We start from the raw sequence: 23,238 nt of genomic DNA on the forward strand, positions 1-23,238 counted from the left end.
CCTCTATGCCAAGCTCCAGAAGAAGAAAATTGATTCGGTCCATATCAAAGTGAGCATCCAACAGCTCCAACAGGAAATAGAAAAGATCAGGTAACTGTATTCCTATAATATGATCATTATTTGCTTTCTCTTTCATTATTAACTCTCTTTCCCTTTTGCCAATATTATAATAAATGATCTTTGACCTTTGCAGAAACTCTCTCCATTCCATTGGTGAGCAAAGCAGTGGTTCTCTGACAGGCGCTCAGTCCAGAAGACCGAGAAAGGATTGCAGCAGACGTGAGTTTGTTATAGAAATCAGTCAAAATACCATTTTACATTATTGTTGTGCTGCAGAGATGTCCTGACCACATATCATATTCTACAGACTCCAGAAAACATATTTTGTTTGGTATAAATCCAAAATCTAAATCTAAAATCATAATTTTAATATTATACAACAGCATCCCAAATAATAAATTGGCAACATAAAAATAAATGATCAAATTAAATATGAAGCCACCAAAAACTAAACAACAACAACTACTGTCTCAAAAACTCAAATGGCTCTATTTTTCTTTTTGAAAGTCATTGCAACAGTGACAACTAGTGGCCTACTCCAGACTACTACCTTACATTTACATATATATTTTTTGTAATTATCTCTATAGGTCTGTGACACCATCCTGGGACACACTAGGGAGCGTTTCTCCTTCACAGACCACCTTGTCTGTGCCACCTTGTTGCAGGGGGACAGGTTTGACGAGTATAAGGATACCTTTCCTGAAGTAGCTTTTTCCAATTTCTTTGATTCAGTTATATTTGCCTTGGTGTAACAGCTTTACATCATTTTCCCATACCAACTTTCTTCCAGACCTGAGACGGCTCTGTTCCTTGAACAAATGGAACAGGAATCCACATATCAGTGCCAATATTAATGGACTAAGCAAGGGAAGCTGGTGAGACAGATACTAACACATTTCATACACTTCAATCAAAAATATATCGAAATCATTCATCATAATTTAAAAGGGGAATGAGGGGGTCTGTGCCCCATTAGAGCTTTATGTCTAGCAACGCCTCTGGATGTCCCCACAGGGGTAGCGGAACAAACATTTCCATGTCATGTACTTTACAGACTTTTGTTATGAAGAAACACATCCGGAAGTTATAATGTTATTGCAGCAAACTTGACACTGTGTTCCGGTGCCTCAATCTGTGTCAAAATGGCTCGTCTTATTCCATTTAAAGTTGCTGTTGTTTCCACTGTTTTGTTTGTCGTATGCACAAATTTTGTGTGTTGTAATAATGGTAGAAAGGTAAGTGTTATTAATTTAACGCTAGAATTTGACTGCGGTTTAGAGGAAACTGCACCTGTTAGCCATCTACTTAGCATTAGCTTTGACCAGCTGGAGGCTAACGGTACATTTTATTTTTATTATCAGGTTGGCGATGTCCTGGACACTGAATTCAGTGGTTTCTCTGTGCCGCTTGAACACTCTTTTGAAGTCGGTGAGGAAGTGATATAATTATTTTATTACTATTACGTTGTATAATACGCTATTGCTAATGCTGTTAAGCTAACTAAGCTGCCGTGTGCTAGTAGTGATAACGCCAAATCCGAATGCTGAGACACACCAAACTTCATTCAAAAATCTGTCAGTTTAATGTTTTTTGATGTGTAAATAAATTAATTTACATGGTTCAACATAAGTGTAGATCTTCAGAACTGCCAATTTGTTCTATGAAATTCGGCATGCAACATAATTTTAAAATGTGCAACAGTGCTTTTCCAGTCATTCATTCATGCTATCTTTTCTGCTCTAACTGTCTGTTGTCCGTCTTGTCTCAGATGATGTAGCAAAGTTTCGAGTACGCGGAGCACTGGTGTTGAAAGCTGGCAGGGAGCCCAGCGTCTCACTAAGTCAGAACCAGCTATCAGAGGAAGACAGAGCCAAACTGAAGGTGACACAGTTAAAAGGTTGCGAACTGACTAGTACTGTTGTTGTGTCCAACACAGAGCTTACCAAAATCGTTTTCAACAACAAACTCTAGTTATTTTTGGACACATTATGCCCATGGAAAAAAGGCTGCAGCAAAAAAGGTCATCACAACTGTATAATGACCATTGACAAGCAGAGTAATATACAAAAAAAATCCCATGTCTGAGAGTCATACAAAAGGGTTTGAGTGGGATCACAATGGCAAGGCATGAACCTGCATCTCTAACATGTTTGTTTACTTGAATGACTCCACAGGAAGTGGCTGCAGTGGACGGTCTGTACAGAATCAGAGTGCCTCGTGTTTTCCTGCAGGCAGACAGGCAGACAGAGCGGCAGATGGAAGGTTACCTCACCGCATTTGTCAGAGCCGTATGTATTTCACTTGTCTTCACCAGGAAATAATCTTCCAAAGAACACTTATTTAAAATTGCTTTAAACATAAGACTAGAGGAGGTTAGGGAACTGAGAGAGTACATGAAGAGTTTCAACAACATTTGAGAAGTCTGTCTGCTCTGTGTAAGATATGTGCCGTTGATGGGACTACTTAATCAAATTATTGTTCTTTTAGATGTCTCTCTCTTTCTATTTAATTAACTCATAATAAAGAGTTATGTAGGGTATTTTTGTTTTGACGTTATATATGTTTAATTACAATTAAATTGATATTGATTGTTGTTTTTTTTTTGTTGGTTTACAAGTTTATAGTTGTCTTAGTGCCTTAATATAAATGGCACCCCAGTTAAATAAAATTATTGCTTATTAAAACTAAGTCACTTGTTTGTAAAGACAGAAGTACTTTAGGTAATTCAGATTAAGAGCTTTCTAAAATGAGTGTAATATGGATCTAATAGATTGAACATCATGTGACTATAAATGGTGACACTAACTATCTTTTATTGGTGTAACATGAACCTTTATTCTGCTCTGATCTTTAGTGTGCCATGGTTGAGTCTCATCTGAGCGATGTCATCACGCTCCACTCTGACGTCTCTGGGTACCTCATTGGTGTCTCCATAGTGACAATACCTGGCGCCTGTAGGGGCACTGAGGTTGAGGATGAAGTTGATCTTGAGGTTTTCAACACCACACTCAGTGTCATGGCTCCTGTCAATGCACCGGGGTGAGTCTTAGATTACGTATTTGTTAAATATAAAAGAACCTTTTCACCGTTTCTCATTTCCTTTTTTTCCCCTGTTCCATTTAGCTCTGCCTGATAAAACTTGTCTGCTTATGGTAGCACATTGCTGCCACTCAAATCTGAAGCTGTCTGTGCATTAGTGTAATCCTTCAGTAGCTTTTTCCGATTTCTTTGATTCAGTTATATTTGCCTTGGTGTAACAGCTTTACATCATTTTCCCATACCAACTTTCTTCCAGACCTGAGACGGCTCTGTTCCTTGAACGAATGGAACAGGAATCTGAGAAGAAAGGGAAGAATCCACAAGAACAGAAATCTTTCTTCGCAAAATATGTAAGTACCCTCACTGAAAACTGCTGATAAGGCTAGCAGGCTGTGCCTTAAGATACTCTTTGCCTTTAGTAATTGGGCTCTGATGATTGTAATGGCCCATATAGTTACATATACCTATTTAGCTCATAACTGTTTTGCTCCATCAGACTCACCACAACTTTTTCAATGCATGCAGCATGTGTTAAAATATACACTTAACAAAATTATAAACACAATACTTTTGTTTTTGCCCCGATTCATTATGAGCTGAACTCAAAGATCTAAGACTACGTACACAAAAGGCCTATTTCTCTCAAATATTGTTCACAAATGTGTCAGTGTGTCTGTGTTAGTGAGCACTTCTCCTTTGCCAAAATAATCCAGAAACCAGTCAGTATCTGGTGTGACCACCATTTGCAACACATTTCCTTCACATAGAGTTGATCAGGTTGTTGATTGTGGCCTGTGGAGTGTTGGTCCACTCCTCTTCAATGGCTGTGCAAAGTTGCAGTCAGGTTGAGACCCCGAAGAGCACGACGAGCATGCAGATAAGCTTGCCTGAGATGGTTCCTGACAGTTTTTGCAGAAATTCTTTGGTTTTGCAAACCGATTGTTGCAGCAGCTGTCCGGGCGGCTGGTCTCAGATGATCTTGGAGGTGAAAGTGCTAGATGTGGAGGTCCTGGGCTGGTGTGGTTACATGTGGTCTGCTGTTGTTAGGCCGGTTGGATGTACTGCCAAATTCTCTGAAACGGCTTATGGTAGAGAAATGAACTTTCAATTCACTGCTCTGATGGACATTCCTGCAGTCAGCATGCCAATTGCACACTCCCCCAAAACTTGCGACATCTGTGGCATTGTGCTGTGTGATGGAACTGCACATTTTCGAGTGGCCTTTTATTGTGACACCTGTGCGATACCCATGCTGTCTGATCACCATCTTGATCTGCCACACCTGGAGTAGAAGCTCATGATGAATGGGGGCAAAAACAAAAGTGTTGCATTTATAATTTTGTTCAGTTCAGTATAGAGTGCACTTCACTACAGATTAGAGCCCTGCACGGGAATGTTTTCTTGATCCCGCTCCCACTGATTTTGTGACCTTTACCGCTTGCTTCCGCAACATGTGTGTTCCACTACCGCCCGTACCCATTGTGACATGCAGATCAAAAAAAGGACAAAAATGTTTGGTCTATGCTAAACGTTCAGAATAACCAACGTAAATCATTGCATTTAATTTTAAATCATTAACAACGGAGAAGTTTTCCAAATTTCAGATTTGCATTGCTTTGGTCTTGTATTGTATAAGCCTGTGTGACGGAAGCCAGGAAGGCTGTGCAGTGAGTAAACCTCACTCCCTGCCACTGGCGACTGACGCTAGGGCCCGTGAGTTTTAGCCTCCTCGTCAGTGTGTCCGCCTCCTGTACCCGAGGTCGCGGGTTCGGGTCAGGCCTGTGCTGTACGTTCTTGGGAGCAGCTGCATACACTCAATTTAATCTTCTTTTCGCCTTCGTTTGTTGACTCCACTTTTTAACCGGCCACTCCCGCCTGCAGCAGAGTTAAAACGGCCCGCTCCCGCGCGATTTGTGATGAGACCCGCGGGATCCCTATCCCAATGTAGCGCTCTACTACAGACTTTTTTTCTTGGATTTCATTTGCCGATGTTTGAGAAACTACCAAACATCTCTTTAAAAAGTCTGTCTGATTCTGTGTTTTGGATTTTCTCTATGTTCTTCAGCTATTTAAGGGTGCTTTCACACCTGTAGGACGGTTCTGGACTTTTAGTTCTTGTCCAGTTTGTGTTCACACTGACATTTTACAAATGAACCATGAGGAGTAAACATTAAGTCATATGGACTGAATGGTAACTCACTGATTGTTACAGTTTTGGTCACTGTCATTTGGCATAATCGGCGCTACATTACAGATATTTAAACTCTGATGACTGACAGCAATTCATGCTGTACTTTACTGAATCTAATGTGTTTATTTATCCTCTTTACTGTAACAAAGATCTCACAAAGTAGTAGCTGATTATGATCATTATTAGTCAGGACAGCAACTGGACCTCAAAGTGTTGAAACATACAGATTTGTTAAAATACATGGAGTAGGATACAAGATCAACAAATCTCTTAACTCTTAGCCTCCAGGACTCCACTGTTACTGTGTTTACCAAACAACCAGTAGATTGAGTTAATAGATTTTTAGCTTTTCAATTTATGCTAAAGCCTATTCTCATGCAGCCCTGTTGTTGCTCTGCTGTGTAAACAAAGTCTTTTTGGACCCAGTCTCGGGCCCACAAAGGCGGGGGTCTGTGGACAGTTCCAAAGACACCACAGTTTGTTTGACAGCTTTCACACCAGCCCACGCCCAGAGAGTTTTTTAACTGAACTAAACGGGTTAAATGTGAAAGCACCCTACGTCCTTGTCATGGTTTGAAACTCTGTATCGCTGTGCTTCTCTGTGTGACGCTGTAGCCTGAAAAACTGGACCAATCATCCGAGAATATTCTGTCCACAGCGTTCACTTTTAAACTTTAAAACTAAACTTTCATCTTTTAAAAGCAGAAGGGAGATTTTGTTTGTCTTCTGACATTTTTGAGCTGCCAGTTGAGTAAAAGCTTCTCTCCATTCGAGCCCCGTGTTTTGAAACATTCCCACAGACATCCTGGTCTTGTGTCATATCGCTCATTCATGATCTCTCTGTGTGGTTTTGCTCTATGCTGTGTTCAGTGACCTGTGCTGACTCTGTGCTGTGCTGCATCCAGTCAGTGACAGGGTGTTGACTTGGTGCTGTGCTGTGTTCCAGTGGTATTTGATTCTGGGAGGTGCCATCTTCCTCATGGCCACCAATTCAGCACAGCCCCCAGCAGGGGGAGGAAGAGAGCAGAGCTGATTCCCGCTAAAGTACTGTTTTCTTACTTGTGGCTCGTTCTGTCCCCCTTCCTCCTCTGTCTTAACATCTAAGCAATATGACTAACTATAAAACCCACCCTCTTGTTTCACACTCAGTCCCTCTTTTCCATTTTTATTAATGTTTTTCCAGGTTTAATGCCAAACACATTTCAGACTGATACATGCAAAGGTTCAATTTTCTTAATTCAAAGCTATTTATATGAGGAAGCCTCCATGCTGAACCATCAAGAAATTCTAAATCTTAATTGTCTGTGTAAATGTTGAGCATGTGCTTGGTGTTGGACCCTGAGATTTCTTCTTTATGCTACAGTCTCTCACTCACTCGTACACTTCATCTTTTCCTCTCTTCTGGTCAGAAAATAAATTGACCCTAATCTGCGATGACCAATCTGGAAGTGTTCAAAAGATCTCTGTGATCACAGTTAATTTGTTGTCTTGAAAACAAGTGTTGTTAGATTTACTTCCATATTTTTCTTGTGCACTCCAGTGGATGTACATCGTTCCTCTTGTTCTCTTCCTGATGATGTCTGGCGCACAGGACCAATCAGGTGGAGGAGCCGGAGGCGGAGCAGCCAATGGAGGTGGCCGATGATCAACACAGATTCTTTCTTTTTTTGTGAACATTTACTGAACAGTAATTCTCTTGAAACAGTTTTAATTTCTGTACATAATGCTATTTAATGAGGATAAATGTCTGTCTCACACACACACACAACGTTAACTTGTACAGTAAAGAGGAGATATTGTGCCCTGCAGATGACTGCATTTTTAATACTAATGTGAAAATAAAGTATTTATTACTTGACCTGCCTTTTTTTGTATGTCACTCAAACTGAAGATTTGACTCTTGGTTATCAGCTAGAAGTGTTTACTCTGAGGCTCAGCTGTAGTTTAACACCACTTCAGTAATATAAAAATCATAAATGAACTGTAGGCACACAATTGGCAGTATAGATAATCAGTAAAAGGTCTGATTTGTGAAGGTAAAAATTATTGCGAGATGCCTACATAGTGTAAAATGGTGATTAATCATGGTTTTAGATGACAGTGTGCCCATGAACTAAACAAAATAATGTTACATGAAAGTGTAGGCGGTGTGGAAGTTCATCTTGTAGTATTTAACTTAATGGTATTTTCTGCCCGGGAAAAAATTAAATACAAAATGATTTTTTAATATTATATATATAAGTATAAATACAGATATTATTTAAGTCAGCAATCATTCATGAGTTGCTGATTGCAGGTAAATAATGAAAGCACATGTGGAAAGAGGTGACCCAACTCAAGGTAGTCTGTTATACAAATAAGATAAACATTTATTTAAGGTGGTCCAATCTTATTCCAATAAAAGCCCTAATGGGCCTGACTGGTTTCCCTCACTGATTGGAGAAACCGCTACCACTTCTGTGTCAGTTTGTGACATTTAAACAGGGAAGGCTCCACTCAGCAGTTTAATCCTTCATAATACAGCCAGGGGGTTACCCTGTTGAGATGGGAGCAGCTGGTGCTGTCCCTTAACATGTGTCAACTGTTGTGACAGTTTACAGTATTCAGTCAATACTGCTTATATATAAATATATTCTTCTAAATACTTCATATGCATTCATATATAGACAGTTTACTTTGTCTTTTCCATCTTCCCTTTATTTACAATTTTGAAAGAGTGTATTCCAGACCTTAAATTTCAAGGAATTTGTCCAGGTATTTTTCACAGAATCAGAGTATTTTACTTTATTTATAAATGCATTATTTTAGTATCAATATTGATTTGATTTTGTATTTTAAAATGACTAAATATATAAAAACACAAAATGTTATTTTACATTATGTTATTATAGTATGTTATTTCATTTTTGTTGGATTTATTTCAAGACAGAAGCCACTTGAGACCACACCATATATATTCTTGTAAATCCGAATTTCATCACTGTCTTTTATGTGTATTTTTCCCCTGTGCATAAAAAGCACTGTCTTTAACAAAGAAATGAATAAACAAGTAAATTCTTTGTAAACCAAAAAAATCTGAAAGTACTGTGATACAGTATTGTACCTTAACCATGAGAATAAAAAATAGTATTTAAGACATACCTTACAGATGGCAGGTGATGTTTATAGGTGGTTTAAATGCAAAGACAAAAGTAAAAACTGAAATCCTACAAAAGCAAGCTACTTGGAAACTTGGAGGGCAGAATACAGCTCAACAGAAAGACAGTCCTATCCAAACTAAAAGGTGACTGCCAGTCTGCCGTGGATCCTGACTACAGCCATGTTTGGGGAGCTAATGTCAACATCTGTGCCTTTGGTCCATCACCCTGCCACCTATCTGTGTATTTATAATCATGAGTCAGGGAGGAAGATCACAGATTCAAAACAACACGGCTTTAGAAATAGAAAGTCCCCAAATCCCTGTGTCAACATTGCCTATCCTCTTCCTTGTCAGTCAGTCCGTCTGTTTTTAGTCCCAGTGTACAACTGTGAGGACAATCCTCTTATTTTAGGAGGCTCAGCATTAGGCTTCAACACTTGAGTGCCCTCTGCCCCTGTTGAATCACCAGCCAGGCCTTTCTCAGAATCAAACACTTGCTCTGTGACTGTTCGTCAGTCGCCTTCTCTTGCATATTTTCCTGTACAACATGAGAAATAAGGTGATGACCATAGCTGAAAGAAACAGGAGAGATTGAATGAAGTGAGCCGACAAAAGTCATCTCCATACTTACACTTAAAAACACAGTCTCGTCTATGTGTGGGATTTTACTTTCAGCATACTTACAGCAACACTAATGAATCATGGTAGACCTATCAGCACGGACTGTAAAGTATGTACTGAAGAAGATCGTTGAGATCTTGAACACCAGGAATCATATGTGTTTGCAGTTACACTGAGGCCACACATGAACATGTGTTGCTTTCTACATGTGTATAATGGATAGGAAAATGTGTTTAGGCTAAAATGAACATCCACCTATGAATATAAAAGTTGTATTCAAGTAAAATGAACCTAATGAAACTTTATAGTTTAAGAACAACTGATGATAACGATCATGTTACAGTACAATTTGTAAAAGTGGAAAGATAGGTAGAGGTAAAGACTAAACTAAAAGTTGAATAAACCAGGTTGTTGTACATTTTAATGATTAAGAATGCTGTTTGTCAGCTTTTTTAAGATGTTGTATATCATTTAGGAAGATGCATAGCACAACCAACGCTGTAGCGTCTCCATGTAGGGGTTGGTTTCTCCATACGGGGTTGGAAAACAACCCCTACATGTAGGGGTTGTTTTCTCCATACGGGGTTGGAAAACAACCCCTACATGTAAGGGTTGGAAAACAATGTCCATGCACAGTCCACTGGAGCATTCACGTCTGCCGTCAAAATCATGATAAATCTTTTTGACATGTCTGTTCTGACAAAAGTTTGTTTATTGACTTTATTTCTGTACATTTTTGCCAGAACCAAGACTTGGAGTCATTTACACATTGATTGGAGTTTATTTGGCCGCCTGATGAACGTTCTGTAAATGTTCTGGTATGCTCCTGCCGAAGTTACTGTCTTCTGGGATGGTCACCAATGTCCGAAACCCCTCCCTTCACCTTTCTGACATCAGAACTGGGGGACTCCATCTGAAAATTTCTGTAAATTTCACATCATCTTCATGCAATGATCGGCCAGCTGTGTGGAGGTTGGCCGGGTTGGAACGTTTCTCTCTAGCTCTCTTTTTCATTCTTGACAAATCTATTTCTGTCAATTTGAACAACCAAATCCAACACTATTAATGCCTTCCAGGAAAGATTGTCACGATGTGTGCGATGTAATCCCCATATTTAAATAATTATCACGTCTTGGTGACAACCCCGCCTTTCCCCCCGCCTTCAAGTCATACAACCCATCATATTTTTGAGCATATCCCCACCTCAAATCCACTGCTCAGTCTCTTATAAGCTCGGTTTTAGTATCCACCAACTCTTGAGAAAGTTATCTGCCTCTTTAGTCTCTAAAGGTTCCACTTTCTTCATCAGCCTGCAGAGATGGATGCTGATTCTCGGTGGATTCACACATATTACACACATATTATTCAATGGAGCTTTAAGTCATTGGGCAAACTTAGTTTAGTCACTGTAATTAAATTTGATCATGGTTAAAATAACTTTCTACGTTGTTCATAACAGCAGCATTATTATTGGCACATGCCATTGGAAGGTACACCAATAACCTTTTAGAGCACTCTTCTTATTGTGCCATAAAGGAATCCAAAGGGAGTCCAACCTGCTGATACAATTTTTTAAAATTTTATGTGAATTATTTAAAAAAATACGTATTGATATTGTGCTATATACGCTTCCAAACATTACAGTTGATTGGCAAGATATGCAAGAAGTGCTCATATGGTTTTGATAATATCGAGAGAGGATAATAGGTAACTAATGTAATTCCGAGAAATATTGAAGAAGAAAACATTATGGCAGAAATTGGAGGAGGGCAGGGTGAGGAGAAGAGGGGAGGCATGAAACAGGCTGCCGCCTGCATAGCAGTTACTCATAAATCTCATGGCTCTCAGTCGCTTGGAGACCACCAATGTCAGCATGACACCATGTGTTAGGCACAACATACCCCCTCTTATTTCATCTCGTGATTTAGGTGCAGTTACAAGGTTTATGTTGCACTAAAGCTGTGGGGGGCCTGTTGACTTTGGCCTGTAGTTGTCACGCTGTAAATCTGGACGCTTTAACCATGCTTGAGTTATTAAAGATAAGACATGACATAAAACTAAGTGCACAAAAAACAACGATTTGTTAAAGCAGCCTTTTTGGTTAGTGACCCCTTGCAAGAAAGCAGTGTCTGCTTGTCACAATTCAGATGAGTATTAAGCAGCACCAAAGAGACATTTCCCCTCTAAACGTCTCATTTAAATAAAAGAAACAGCACTGTTTAGAAATGAAAAAGACATTTTTGTGGCATAACATTGTTTTTTCTTCTTCCATCTCCCAGTAGCCATCTCACGACCCCTCAGATTTATCTTCTAACCCTTTGGAGGGGCCTAACCCTTAGGTTGGGGACCACTGGACTAAACTACCAAACTATAAATAAAGTAGTTAAAACTATCTCCACCTTGACCAGCTACAACCATAAAATGCTGCTCTATCACTGATCCATATCATATTTGAGTACATTTAGCTGATAATGCATTTGTAATTTTACTTAAGAAGTATTGTCTGTGCATTTTAACACATATAAATATTTTTACGTTTTACTATCTTGTACTTGTACTTTTACTGAAGTAAAGGATCGGAATTCTTCTTCCACCAATTCAGAAAGATTCCCATTAAGTAATGGTTGTTTAAGAGACTTCAGACCACACTTTTCATACAGAGAACCAGAAACATGGGCAAAAACAAGTGAGAGGCAAGTGAGAAGGAGGAAGCACCTGCCTTGTCAGTCAGAGGAGAGCCAAGGAAACTACAAGGGGTAGTCTTCACAGTCCCTCAAAAGCATCCCAGCAGGCCTTCACAGATTACAGCCTTACACTTATTGTATCCCCCACTGCCCAAACATGCTATACATTTCACCATAGCCCCATCATGTTAACATTAAGTAACATGATAGGACATTTCACAGCTAAGCTGGGTGGTAATGTACCCTGGAATAGTGACTGTACAATGTTGTGCATCGTGCCCCTAAACACACCCAAAGGTTATGGTACAATACCATTTAAGCCCACTCACTGACAGCAGTGAGCAGCAGGTGTTGAAATGTGTTTTCATGCCTCATACGGAGGTATTACAGCAGCCGGTGCTAAGCGGGTAGTTACACTTCATTAAAATTCTTCTTCTAATAGTAGTGAGACACTTTCTTGTGACAGGGAGTTATTCCCTATTAAGTTGTATCAATTAAGAAGTGCCAGTTGAGGAAACTTTCCAGACACAGAGGTTCAACAAAGACAGTATGTAGAGACTAACACAAGACTTACATGCCTGAAGGAGAATACCACTTAATTTCAGCATTTCTATGATTTAAACATTGTGTGAAGTTTTTCATTTGGAGAACAGTTATTACTGTCTGTGGCTGCTGATAACAAAAGAATGAGAAAGAATCATTTTTGCCTGCCTTTTGATTTGTGATGACATCAACTTGCAGATGAGAGCTGATCCATTCAGTGGTGGAATGTAGTACATTTGCTCAAGTACTATACTTAATTAATGTTGATGTGTTCATACTTTGTGTATTTCTATGTTATTCTACTCTCTATTTTTTCTCCACTTCATTTTAATGAAAAATAATGTTTTGCTCCTTTACATTTATCTGATAGCTATAGTTACTAATTACTTTGCAGATTAAGATTTTATATATATATACATGATCAGCATATAAATTATGATGCAGTGCTCAGTTTTTAACTACCAAACAATATTATAAAGTAGTTACAATTAGTGCTATTTCAACCATCTACAAAATTAAAATGCTGCTTACAGTAACATATATGTACTTGTAGAGTAATCCAATAATATAATGTATATATTTAATTATATAATTACAAGTATGATTATATATGATACAAGACTTTTGGAGTACTTTTACTTTTGAGTACATTTGTTGCTGTACATTTAGTTCATTTTGTTGACAATACTTTGAATGCAGGTCTTGTAACTCATAACTGTGTGTTTTATGTTGTGGTATTGCTGCTTTTACTTACATAAAAGATGTGAGTACTTCTTCCACTGCTGGATCCAAGTTACTGAGAGCAAGATAAATGCATGGACAGACAAGGAGGGCAAGTGGGAAAAATACTGAATTGATACACTGAAGTGAAAGTCCTGAAAGGATATACGTCTTTATTTTGTGCATCATGGTGTATAAAAAATCTGTTCAGCTACTGAAACTTTTAATTACTTTCCAACAAGATTAAGATTTTTTTGTAAGTATAAATATATATATATATATATATATATATATATATATATATATATATATGCGAGATGGAATAATGACAGACTTTAAAGTGCTTGTTATAAACAAATCTATGCTCAATTAAAAGTAGTTACTTGAGACGACTGAAAAGCAATGTCAGCAACATTTGTGCTCACACACTGGTAACAAGTTGTTATTTTCAAGCTCTGACCACATCAGCAGTTCAGTACACTTTGCCCCAAGTTCTTTGCCAGAGTGCACTTACAGCAGCTGCTGATTGATGGGATCTGGTATTGACGACAGGTCTCCAGTGAGTAGCTGGCAGCCATCTTAAATACTGACATCCCCCCAACACTACCACCCAACCACCTATAGCTTGTGTCAGAGTCAGTTAAACGTGCAGTTTTAAAATCAGTGGCCTTTCATTCTTGGTTCGGAGTTTGTCATGTACATGTACCCACCCTGTCAATTCAGGCACCAAAATCTCTAGAAATATTCCAGAAATCTGGTCATATTTCCATATGTCATAAAAACTCAAATGTGTTGATGTCACTTCATATCTGGGGTACCTCATGCACATGCTCCATCCATGTGTATGCAAATGAGCATACTTGGGATATACTGGGTATTTGCTTGTCTCCATCTATCTGATCCCCAGAAAGGATCACGTTTCATGTGACAGGACCAACCCTTTGGGTAACCGTTACGTCCAGCCAAAACGTATGCACAATCCCTCCTCCTCGCGGCGTTTCCCCCCTCCCCACTCATTTGGAAGTCAATAAGAGCAACCCTCTGGAGATGGACAGGCACTATCACAAGAGCTCCACGTTTGATGCCAAACAGCACCGTGAGCACCAAGGGAATCATGCCTGTGCCCAAGAAAGCAGGTAAGAAACCATCCTCACCTGGATTTCTGTGGGGACATGTGAGGGACATCATACCATGTGTCATGAGAGTGAAAGCATCACCTCATTTAACATTTCAACTATTTTACAATTAGAGTTTGTTACTACATCACAGAAAGTACAGGTAGGTTGTACATTTCTAAGGTAAAACATGTTATACCTTGTTATAATTTAAATGTAAATATTAAATAAATTTAAATTTAAAAATGTTTTCTGTAATTCTGTGATTTGGCAATTAGGTGAAATTAGTGACATTTTCTGCTCTAGATTCCACGTGGGCTCATGGTTCAGTTTCTGATTTAAGTCACCTTTTTCTTCTTTATTTTCATTCTTTGGTTAAGTGTCCAAATTTTATATTAAGATCACATCAATAAGCATGCAATAAAGACCGCAGAGATAAATCATGCTGTATTATTTCAGCCATTTATATTTTATTCAAAGTGTGTCACCGCTTGAGTAGGTTAACTTTATTAATTGCTTGTCACAGTGTTTTATTACCAATTTATCATGTGTTTATTTTATGTTGTTAAGTTACCTCACGCTGAGTCAGTTTTGAGCCAAACATCCAATGATCCTCTCCTTGGATTCTGCCTGTTTTCTCCAGCCCATTAATCATGTCAACAAAGTACATGAAAGAGCCTCTCCCCTGGCGGTTACGGTTTCTTCTCCACTTGTGCCGTCGCTTACTGAATTCCCTTCAATGTCAAAGCCTCGTCTGCAATTTCAGAGCTCATATTTCTGTCTGTCTTTTTGGTTCCTCTCCCTCCAATGTGACGCACCTGTCTCAGGTTGCTCGCATTGCTTCACCCTCTTTCTGTCCCTACTATAGGTAGTTGCTTCATATGAAGATCTATTGTCGTGCTTCTTTTGGATATTTCTTATCCTTGCTCAGTGTTTCCCATTCCATTGCTTCCATAACTCACACACCCATATACCCCCCCTTCCCAACTCCCAGAACAAATGTCACTAATCCCTCCTCTGGCAGCCACAGTAATGAAGTGTGAAATGCTGCACAGTAATTCAAGTCCCAAAATGTAAAAGCCCATCTCGGTTTTATAAACGGCTGTCTGATTCTGCCATTATGTAACATACGGCACCCCGGCCTGTGCACTTTAACTTCTCCATAAGGAATTACTACTATCAAATGTTTACTTTGTCGCCATAACAGAAAGATAGTCTAATAAACTAATGTGATTAGCTAATGTTGGTTGCATGAAATACACTAAACACGATTGAATAAAGTAATTCTGTGCAGGAGCCCACAGGGGGATTCACATTTTATAGATCTGTCCCTTTTCTTTTTGTACCAGGCTTTTCCTTTGAATCTTTCCTATTCCCAGAATCATTCTTCCTTCACCCATCTGCCCCTCCATGTATTTTATTTCCTTCCTCACGTGTACTCATCATTTGCAGGACTTCTAGCCAGGAAAACTTGACAGGAACCAGAGGGATGAGCCTGGGCCCACGCCACCTCATCTCTCTGCTCATCTCACCCTCCTCCTTATCTCACTTCATCTTCTGATCTTGCTGTCTCAGTGGGATGTTTTGAACCCGATCTGCACAGATAATGTAGCTATATCCCACTGAGAGGGGAATCTGAGCGGGGAAAGAGTCCACCATGCGACCGTCCAGAACAAACAGCACTCATGAAATATTGAGAGATCCAACATTGACCTGTTGGCAGGGTCCTGCTGAGCTGTCCTCTCCTTTAAACATGTGCTCAGAGGACGAAACTCATGTTTGTATCTTGACGCTGGCATAGATGCTCACCAAAATCTACCTCACTGAAGGTCTTTCCTCCTTTTGAAGTTATTCACAAATCCAGTTCAGTTGACAGTTTTTGCTCAAACTCCAACTACTTCATCCAGATATCCGTCCATTATACCTGACTTGATTTTACAAGGCATATGGATTATGATCCCTCTGCCCTTAAATATTTTTATACCTCACACCTCACTCTTGCATCCCACCCTGTCTCCTCAATGTCTCTATTGCTGTGATGTCAAGTCATCAATCTTTCTGAGTATCTGTTTATCTCTGCGGGGCTTTCCTGTTGATCCCGCTGAGCGTGGATAGGCATCCGCATGGGTTTAACCTCCACAGCGCAGTAGGGGAGCTGGCGTATCTCCAATCACCCACCTCACTAACTGCCAGCCTGATATCTCATTCCAAGGTTACCCGAGGTGTTCGCTTCATTCAGACAGAACCCGGAAACATTTTATAGATTTTACTTTATTTACAGTGTAGCATTTCTCCGAATGTCTGTCTTCTAACCTATGCTCAGTAATTCCTCTTAAAGCCTTGATGAACCCAGTGCTATTCCACAAGGCTTTTCTTTCATCGTGTCCCTGTCTCACTGGCTGTGTTCCTTTATGGACGCGATGAGGGGAAGAAAGACAAACGAAGTGATCTGTCACCAGAGTCTTTCTGCTTCACCAATTTCCAATGACAACTACATGACCTTCACTCTATCACTCTCTGTCCTGCCAAATCTCTCCTCCTGTCCTCATGTGCAGCTCTGTCCAGCTGTTGTTCAGTATTATGTACATGGATGAACAATGTATGCAGCAGGCTTGCTGCTGGAGTCAGTAAGGACAAGTGGACAACGTCCAAACTGAAATCTGGTCTGTAATTGGACCCTAAGCCTCAGTAGGGTCCAATTAATATTTCTGCATGCCCAGCAAATTATCAAATGTTCTGGTCTTAGTGGCTTCAGTCAGGTAATTGTATTCGACATAATGGTCTCCTGCATAACAGTAATACTGTATATATTCAGATTTTTAATTACAGCACACTGTATTTTAGACTTTAAAGGAGGAGCCGTGGATCTATGCCTTAAAAGCCAACAGTTTTAAAGTTGGCCTTCTCATCTTCTGGAAACCCTACAACCCTTCTCATCGCATTAGCCACACTAAAAAGATCTGCAGGCCAGCACGATTCAGGGAAAGCAAATACACCCCCTCAATCACATCTGATGTTTGCAGATGTTTTACCATTTGTCCTCCTGGTTGTTCCACTGCTGGCGTTCTCCCAAGCTGAGGCTCATGCAGGCTTCAGAGGTTATGTTTCCTCAGACATGTGCAGGGAACAACCATCCATTTGAAAGAGCTGACTCTCCTCTTCAAATGGGCACCAGCACTGCTGTGATCACAGACACGTCACATTCAAAAGAGGCATTCACTGGGGTTATTCAGTGCATTTAGATTCATGTTAATAAGTTAACAACCACATAAAGGCTATGCTTCACATATTTCACCAGAACCCTAAAGATCTTCTCTGTTCATTTTGGATTTAGTTTGTCATCAAACAATATACACACAACACACAAAACAAAACAGACAAATTTAATACAACATGTGTAATATCAACATAATGTAGATATATCCATATGCTGATATGATCTTAGGTTTAAATAAGCACTCAATTTAATAAACATATATCTTCAGTGAACGTTGGAATAAGCTGATACAGAATATTTGTGTGATATTCTCAAACTATTTTTCAAATTTGGGGAAAACTGGTGGTTGAGGTTAAGTACACACAAATATGTCTAGATAGCGTGTTTTCAGGCCCACTAATGTTTAATACACAGCCATCAGCTATATGAAAATCACAGTTAGGAGCACCCTTATATGGAATCAGGAGAATTGAAGCTGTTCTGTCTAATTTTGGCAATAGCAAAGGACACACAAATCAAGCTAATGTGATGATGTAACAGTCTGATAGCTGAGTAAGAATGATGAGTTAGTTTCTGTCAATCTGAGAAACAGTAACCCGAGTGTGGACGGCTTGCGCAGAGGGGTGCCGGGTGACCAGACTGGATCACATTTTTCTCTGAATGTCAGAAGACACAGTGACTAACAAACTGGAGGAGGAACAAACGAACAGAGATTATGCACCAGCCCACAACATGACAAACATGCCCCCGGCGGTGTTAAGTAACAGCATCATACAGAAAGTTTATTCTTAGAATGAGACTCCGGCTGTCAGTGGTCCCGCTGTCCTTAACAAATTCAAGCTCTGTCCTCCGGATTCCTTGTGTGGAAACCTAAACTTTGGCTGGCATGAGGAAACTTCACAAATCAGTGCTGAGCCGACATAGCACACATAGTCCTCTGTGATCTACTGTATGTTGAAAAGCAGTGGATGATATACTGAAGATAAAAGCCAGCCTGACAGAAGCAATGATGAAGGGAGAGGCTACAGGGAAAGAAGAGAAGGTTTAGAGTAGCTGGCTGGGGTTTACTTGCAGGTGGCACCCTGAATAGTGTTGGGCATTTCAATTTTTTTATACATATATAAGCCACAAACTGTGGTAGATCGACCCAGTGAATTGACCCTCTGTCATTTTCTATTCCAGGAAGAAAAAACAGCAGTGCTGCTGAAGGTAAAGATCAACATGGTGTATTGCTATTAGGAAGTCTTTGTAAATCACCATAGGATAACGAGAACCATTCATTCAATTAAATAGGCAGTGTCATGTAAATTTGATTATGATGATTTGATCAACTTTAATGCATTTCCTTCTAATTCTCTTGTTATCGCTCCTGTCTGTCACCACAGAAAAGCTGCCACAATATGAACCAAATATTCCTGAACCAACCACCAGGGCTGACTTTATGAAATGTAAGACTTTGTAAGGTGTTGTTTAATTGTTAAGGAAATATATATAAATGTCCTATGTAATAGAAGAATAAACCAGCTTTGACTCCATCCATTGACCAAATAATGCCACACAATATTCATTCAAGCTATTAATGGAAACTAGTGCACTAAAGTATGGAGTCTTTATTGTCTCTAGATAAACGTCATACATTAATTAAGTGATAATGAAATAAAATACAGTAAAACTATTTAGAAAGTAAACATTTGAAGTTAGGTTTAAGGCCACACTAAGATGTAATATCACTTTAAATACAAATCTAAACATAATTCATCACTTTAAGAGAGAATAATGAGATTAAATAATTTATTTACACATTTAATTAACTTTTTACTAAAAAAATGTACTGGTATATCACTTTTGTTCTAGTTAAATGTAAATACATATAATGTTCAATATATCTATTCATCAACCCATAAAGTTAACCTAGTAAATGACTCTAATAATTAGATGTCACACTAGTGTTCAGAAATGTGTTTTGGACAAAAGATGTTCAGCTGAATAGTGTTTAAATGCTTTTCTTTTTATAATAAATGAAACAAGGCAGAATAAAACAGCTTGCATGATTGTTAGCACAGTAAGTGCAAATCAGCAAGTCAACGACAGTTTGAGTTGACATGAAGACTGTGTTGTATTTCTCATTTGTAAGTGCAGATATTTGTGCCTTTGACTAATAAAGCTTATATTTCAATTAAAGATTCAGCTGTCTGTCACATTATATCCTGACTGAGCAAAAGTCACCAACACCACCAATTAATCTGTCTTCACTTAAAAACAAGATATTCAACTTAAAATGATCAAATATAAATTCAGATTGACTAATTACAGCTTTCACAGCTTCCCGCTAACCAGTGGGACTTATTCAGACTAGCCTTAAATTGTCATGTAAACTGAAACTGAATATTTTCTTTATTCCTTTTTACTTCACTATTTCCATCCTATCGCTGCCTTTTCAGATCTATAGATATTTGTCTGCCTCTTCTTCCCATCCTTATGTAAACTGCTTCTGCCTCGTCACCTTCCCGTCACCCACTTTCTGCTTGTATTTTTCCGTCTCCGTTCTCTCAGATTGGATCCCCCTCTCTCTGGATGATAAGACTGCACAGAAACTGTTGTGGATTTCAGAGGGCGGGTCCAAGGTGGCCCGTACGTCAGATGCAGTGTGCCCATACCCCAACAGGCCTGAGAGATATGAACACTCACCACAGGTAGGCCTTGCTGTGGTCATGGGAAATAGAGTTCACAGTTATCACACCTAGTGTTGTTGTCATTGGTCTTAATCAATGAAATAAAGTTACCTTTATTGTACTGGTTTATTTTTGGTCACACTGTCCAATGACAACCAAGCCAACACTTGTGAATCATTTGGTATCATCTCATCTTACTAAGAGATTTTAGTGAGAATTCCTTTCATTTACATTTAGATTCAGCTAAAGACAATGGTCTCTCTATGCTGTAATTTATAATTGTATGTATTACACCACACTGGCAGCTATTCAAGCATGATTAACTGCTAGCTCAATCTCCTTCAGTGGTGGAAGAAGTACCTTTACATCCATGTCTGAGCCTGCCGGTGGCAAAAATACGCATTCATTTTAACGGGGGAAATTGCCCCGAGGGAATACATTGCAACCACTGCAGCAGCTGTGGCTGCCAGCTGAAGCCATCTACTGCACATCTTCTAAAACATTTTGTACCTACAAGTCATTTCAACACCAAAATATGTGAAAATAGGGCCCAGGTTTAAAAAATACTGAAATTATCCTTTAATTTTGTGGATTTTTTTCTTCTCTGTTTTGTAAACTATTGTAAAATGTTACCTGTTTGAATTTTATTATATATTGAATAATTATCGAGGAAATGTCCTCAATGGCTGTTTTTTATAAGGGGTCAAAAGTCAAAAAGTTTGGGAACCTATGGCTTTATCTTTTACCAATCATGTGTTCTTTATTTAAAACTAAATATCAATTTACATTTTAGGTATTAAGTAGCCTTAAATGGAAATACTCAAGTAAAGCATCATCAATTGTACTTAATTACAGCACTTAAATAGGTGTATTATGTTACTTTCCACCACTGGTCTCTATTCATAAATACTTGTTTCCTGCAGTTATTTGAGAATACATTTTCACATCACATTGCAGTACAGTCTTGTTTTATCTGATGAATGGTCTAAAAGCCAAATATATTCAGTTTACTAACAAATGTAACAAGGAAATATAGCCGCAAGCAGCAAGGATCGGGTTCCAAGCAAGTTGTAAAGAAACGCCACATTTGACATTTTCAGAGGAGAAGAAAAGACACAGACGACTTAAGAGATTAAAGTGATGAAAGAATTTGGACTTTGAGACTTGATTTTTACAGCATCACCTTGAGATCAGAGAGTGTCATTATATGTACCTTATATGTTGTTTCCAAGATTTAAAGTTTGAGCTGCACAAACTATTTTTAGCAGAGAAAAAAAGAAGAAACTGCGAGGGATCCAAGTAAAATAAAGACCTTAGACTCACTATGATCTGAACCTGATTGTTAACAATCTAAAAACCCTTTGAAATACTTGATATTGGCCATCTAGATTAAGCCTGTGTTGATTTTGGTAGCGTTTGAAGAAAGACTTGTGGAGATATAGATGTTAATTGATTTAGCATATTCTGAAAAACAGAGTGACTGACTTCTGAATTGATCGCTGGTTGCAGTGAGGCAAACGGCAAAATTTAAGCTCTCTAGGACGTATGGCTGATTTTTTTGAAGTTAGGAATGAGAAATGTCTAGAAATTTACATTTCTTGTAAAAAGCCATGCCCACTTTGAGCAATCATTACTAAATTTTATGCATCAACTGAGTAGCGGCCCGAGATCGTACAAACCGAATTTTTTATGAATCCATGCAGCAAATTAAGAGGTATAAACTTTTTGCAAGTGTAGCGCCCCCTAGTGGAAGAATATCCCATGACTGCTCAGCGAAGCTCAGTCCAAGTATCTGAACAGACGCATCGAGTTTGGTTACAATAGCTTAAGCCAATTCTGATTTACGGGCATTTATGCAAAATTGTACGTAAATACACAAAAGTAAAAATTTATGAGAAAAAACAGATTGACGTATCAAAATTATTTTGATAACTTTTGATCAGCGACGTCTGTAGATGATCCTGCCAAAGTTTCAGATCGATTGGCGAAACCATCTGGGACTAGTTCGCCAAAATAGGTTTTAGAGAAAAGTGATAAAAAGTCATATAATTTGACAATTTAGAGCAGAAGACCATAGGAGCAAAGATGCAGATGAATTCAGAGATTGAAATAATGAAAGAAGTTTGACTTTAAACGAAGCCGTTTAACAAATAATTGCAAAAATGTAAAGTTGATTTTTATAGCGCCACCATGAGGTCTATGAGTGCCATTTTTTTTGCCTGAGTAGTGGGTGAAATTTGCAACCCACATGCCAATTTTGGTGAGTTTTCGTCTGCCCAAACACTTTTAACGGAGAAAAAGAAGAAAGAAAGAACAATCAGAACAAAACCAATAGATAATAATAAAAATAAAAAACACTCAAAATTTATAAAATTTGGCATTTTTGCTTGAACTTTAAGTTGATCAAATAATCTATAAATCGACAAGAGACTCGTTTTTTGTAACTTTGAACTGTAGCTTAACTCATTTGCTGCTTTGACCCTCCTCCCTTCTTAAGGTGCTGTGTAAAGAGAGTCTTCTGGGCTATCGAGGGTACTGGGAGGTGGACTACGATGGCTGGGTAGTCATAGGGGTGGTCTGTGAGAGTGCACCCCGGAAGGGCCAGGATGGACCATGCGGCATCGGAGAGAACGCCAGCTCCTGGGGCGCCGGCTGGTCTGGTTCCTGCTACCAAGTCTGGACCAACAGCGAGAACACGGACATCGAGCTCCCCCATAGCTCCACCATTGGCATCTACGTTGACCAGCCCGCCGGCATCATCAAGTTCCTCTTGGTGGAGGGAGAGGGCGAGAAGGAGGTGCGGCTGATTCACAAGTTCAAAGTCAGCATCCAGGAGCAGGTTTTCCCCGGGTTCTGGGTTGGCACAAATTCGTTCTGCCTTATTCGGAAAAAGGATCAGTGACATAGCTGAGGGTTTAGCACGCGGGGGAGTCAAATAATAAAAATTTAAGATGGCGTCAGGAGGCATATGGAAAGCTTGTGATGTTTAGGGAACAAGTGTTGTAGTTGTAAAGCACGTTGTGACATCTTTGTAGATTGTGTTTGCTTTCTCTGGTGCATGAAGAAAGCCTCTTGATTTGATGTCATATCCACAGATGCCAAATTATTTTATTTACTATTGTGTATCTATTTATGTATTTTATTTAACATTGAGTTTTAGGCAAGGTCTTGTATGTTTTTGTAACATGCAGGAACTTTGTAGGGTGTTTGCTTAACTCTTGAACCTTTTTAAGT

General features: G+C 39.0%; 2 protein-coding genes across 3 annotated transcripts; both read left to right on the forward strand.

Moving 5' to 3' along the window:
* Positions 1-1,136: 1,136 nt before the first annotated feature.
* Positions 1,137-7,151, forward strand: emc10 (ER membrane protein complex subunit 10). 2 transcript variants are annotated; one of them, XM_046043000.1, is made up of 8 exons: positions 1,137-1,298; positions 1,425-1,491; positions 1,832-1,944; positions 2,238-2,351; positions 2,918-3,102; positions 3,359-3,452; positions 6,240-6,337; positions 6,834-7,151. In XM_046043000.1, the coding sequence occupies exons 1-7, from the start codon at positions 1,206-1,208 to the stop codon at positions 6,324-6,326; spliced, it is 753 nt and encodes a 250-aa protein (XP_045898956.1). In that variant the 5' UTR covers positions 1,137-1,205; the 3' UTR covers positions 6,327-6,337; positions 6,834-7,151. The 2 variants fall into 2 exon arrangements, with proteins under 2 accessions (XP_045898956.1, XP_045898951.1); XM_046042995.1 differs by lacking the exon at positions 6,240-6,337.
* A 6,963-nt stretch (positions 7,152-14,114) lies between these two features.
* zgc:195001 (uncharacterized protein LOC567531 homolog) lies at positions 14,115-22,959 on the forward strand. Its single transcript, XM_046043420.1, has 5 exons — positions 14,115-14,136; positions 18,515-18,541; positions 18,718-18,780; positions 19,886-20,025; positions 22,502-22,959. Exons 1-5 carry the CDS (start codon positions 14,115-14,117, stop codon positions 22,904-22,906), a joined length of 657 nt encoding a protein of 218 aa, XP_045899376.1. The 3' UTR covers positions 22,907-22,959.
* The last annotated feature ends 279 nt before the right edge of the window (positions 22,960-23,238 follow it).

This window comes from Micropterus dolomieu, linkage group LG02, assembly GCF_021292245.1.
Source record: "Micropterus dolomieu isolate WLL.071019.BEF.003 ecotype Adirondacks linkage group LG02, ASM2129224v1, whole genome shotgun sequence".
Classification (NCBI taxonomy): Eukaryota; Metazoa; Chordata; class Actinopteri; order Centrarchiformes; family Centrarchidae; genus Micropterus; species Micropterus dolomieu.

Excerpts from the sequence above, each read along its gene's own strand:
- emc10 (XM_046042995.1), top strand. The coding sequence starts at position 1,206 with ATGGCTCGTCTTATTCCATTTAAAGTTGCTGTTGTTTCCACTGTTTTG. Across the intron at positions 1,299-1,424 it reads GTTGTAATAATGGTAGAAAG|GTTGGCGATGTCCTGGACAC; the intron begins GTAAGTGTTATT and ends TTTTATTATCAG. Across the intron at positions 3,103-3,358 it reads GCTCCTGTCAATGCACCGGG|ACCTGAGACGGCTCTGTTCC; the intron begins GTGAGTCTTAGA and ends ACTTTCTTCCAG.
- zgc:195001 (XM_046043420.1), top strand. The coding sequence starts at position 14,115 with ATGCCTGTGCCCAAGAAAGCAG. Across the intron at positions 18,542-18,717 it reads AAACAGCAGTGCTGCTGAAG|AAAAGCTGCCACAATATGAA; the intron begins GTAAAGATCAAC and ends CTGTCACCACAG. Across the intron at positions 18,781-19,885 it reads CAGGGCTGACTTTATGAAAT|ATTGGATCCCCCTCTCTCTG; the intron begins GTAAGACTTTGT and ends CCGTTCTCTCAG.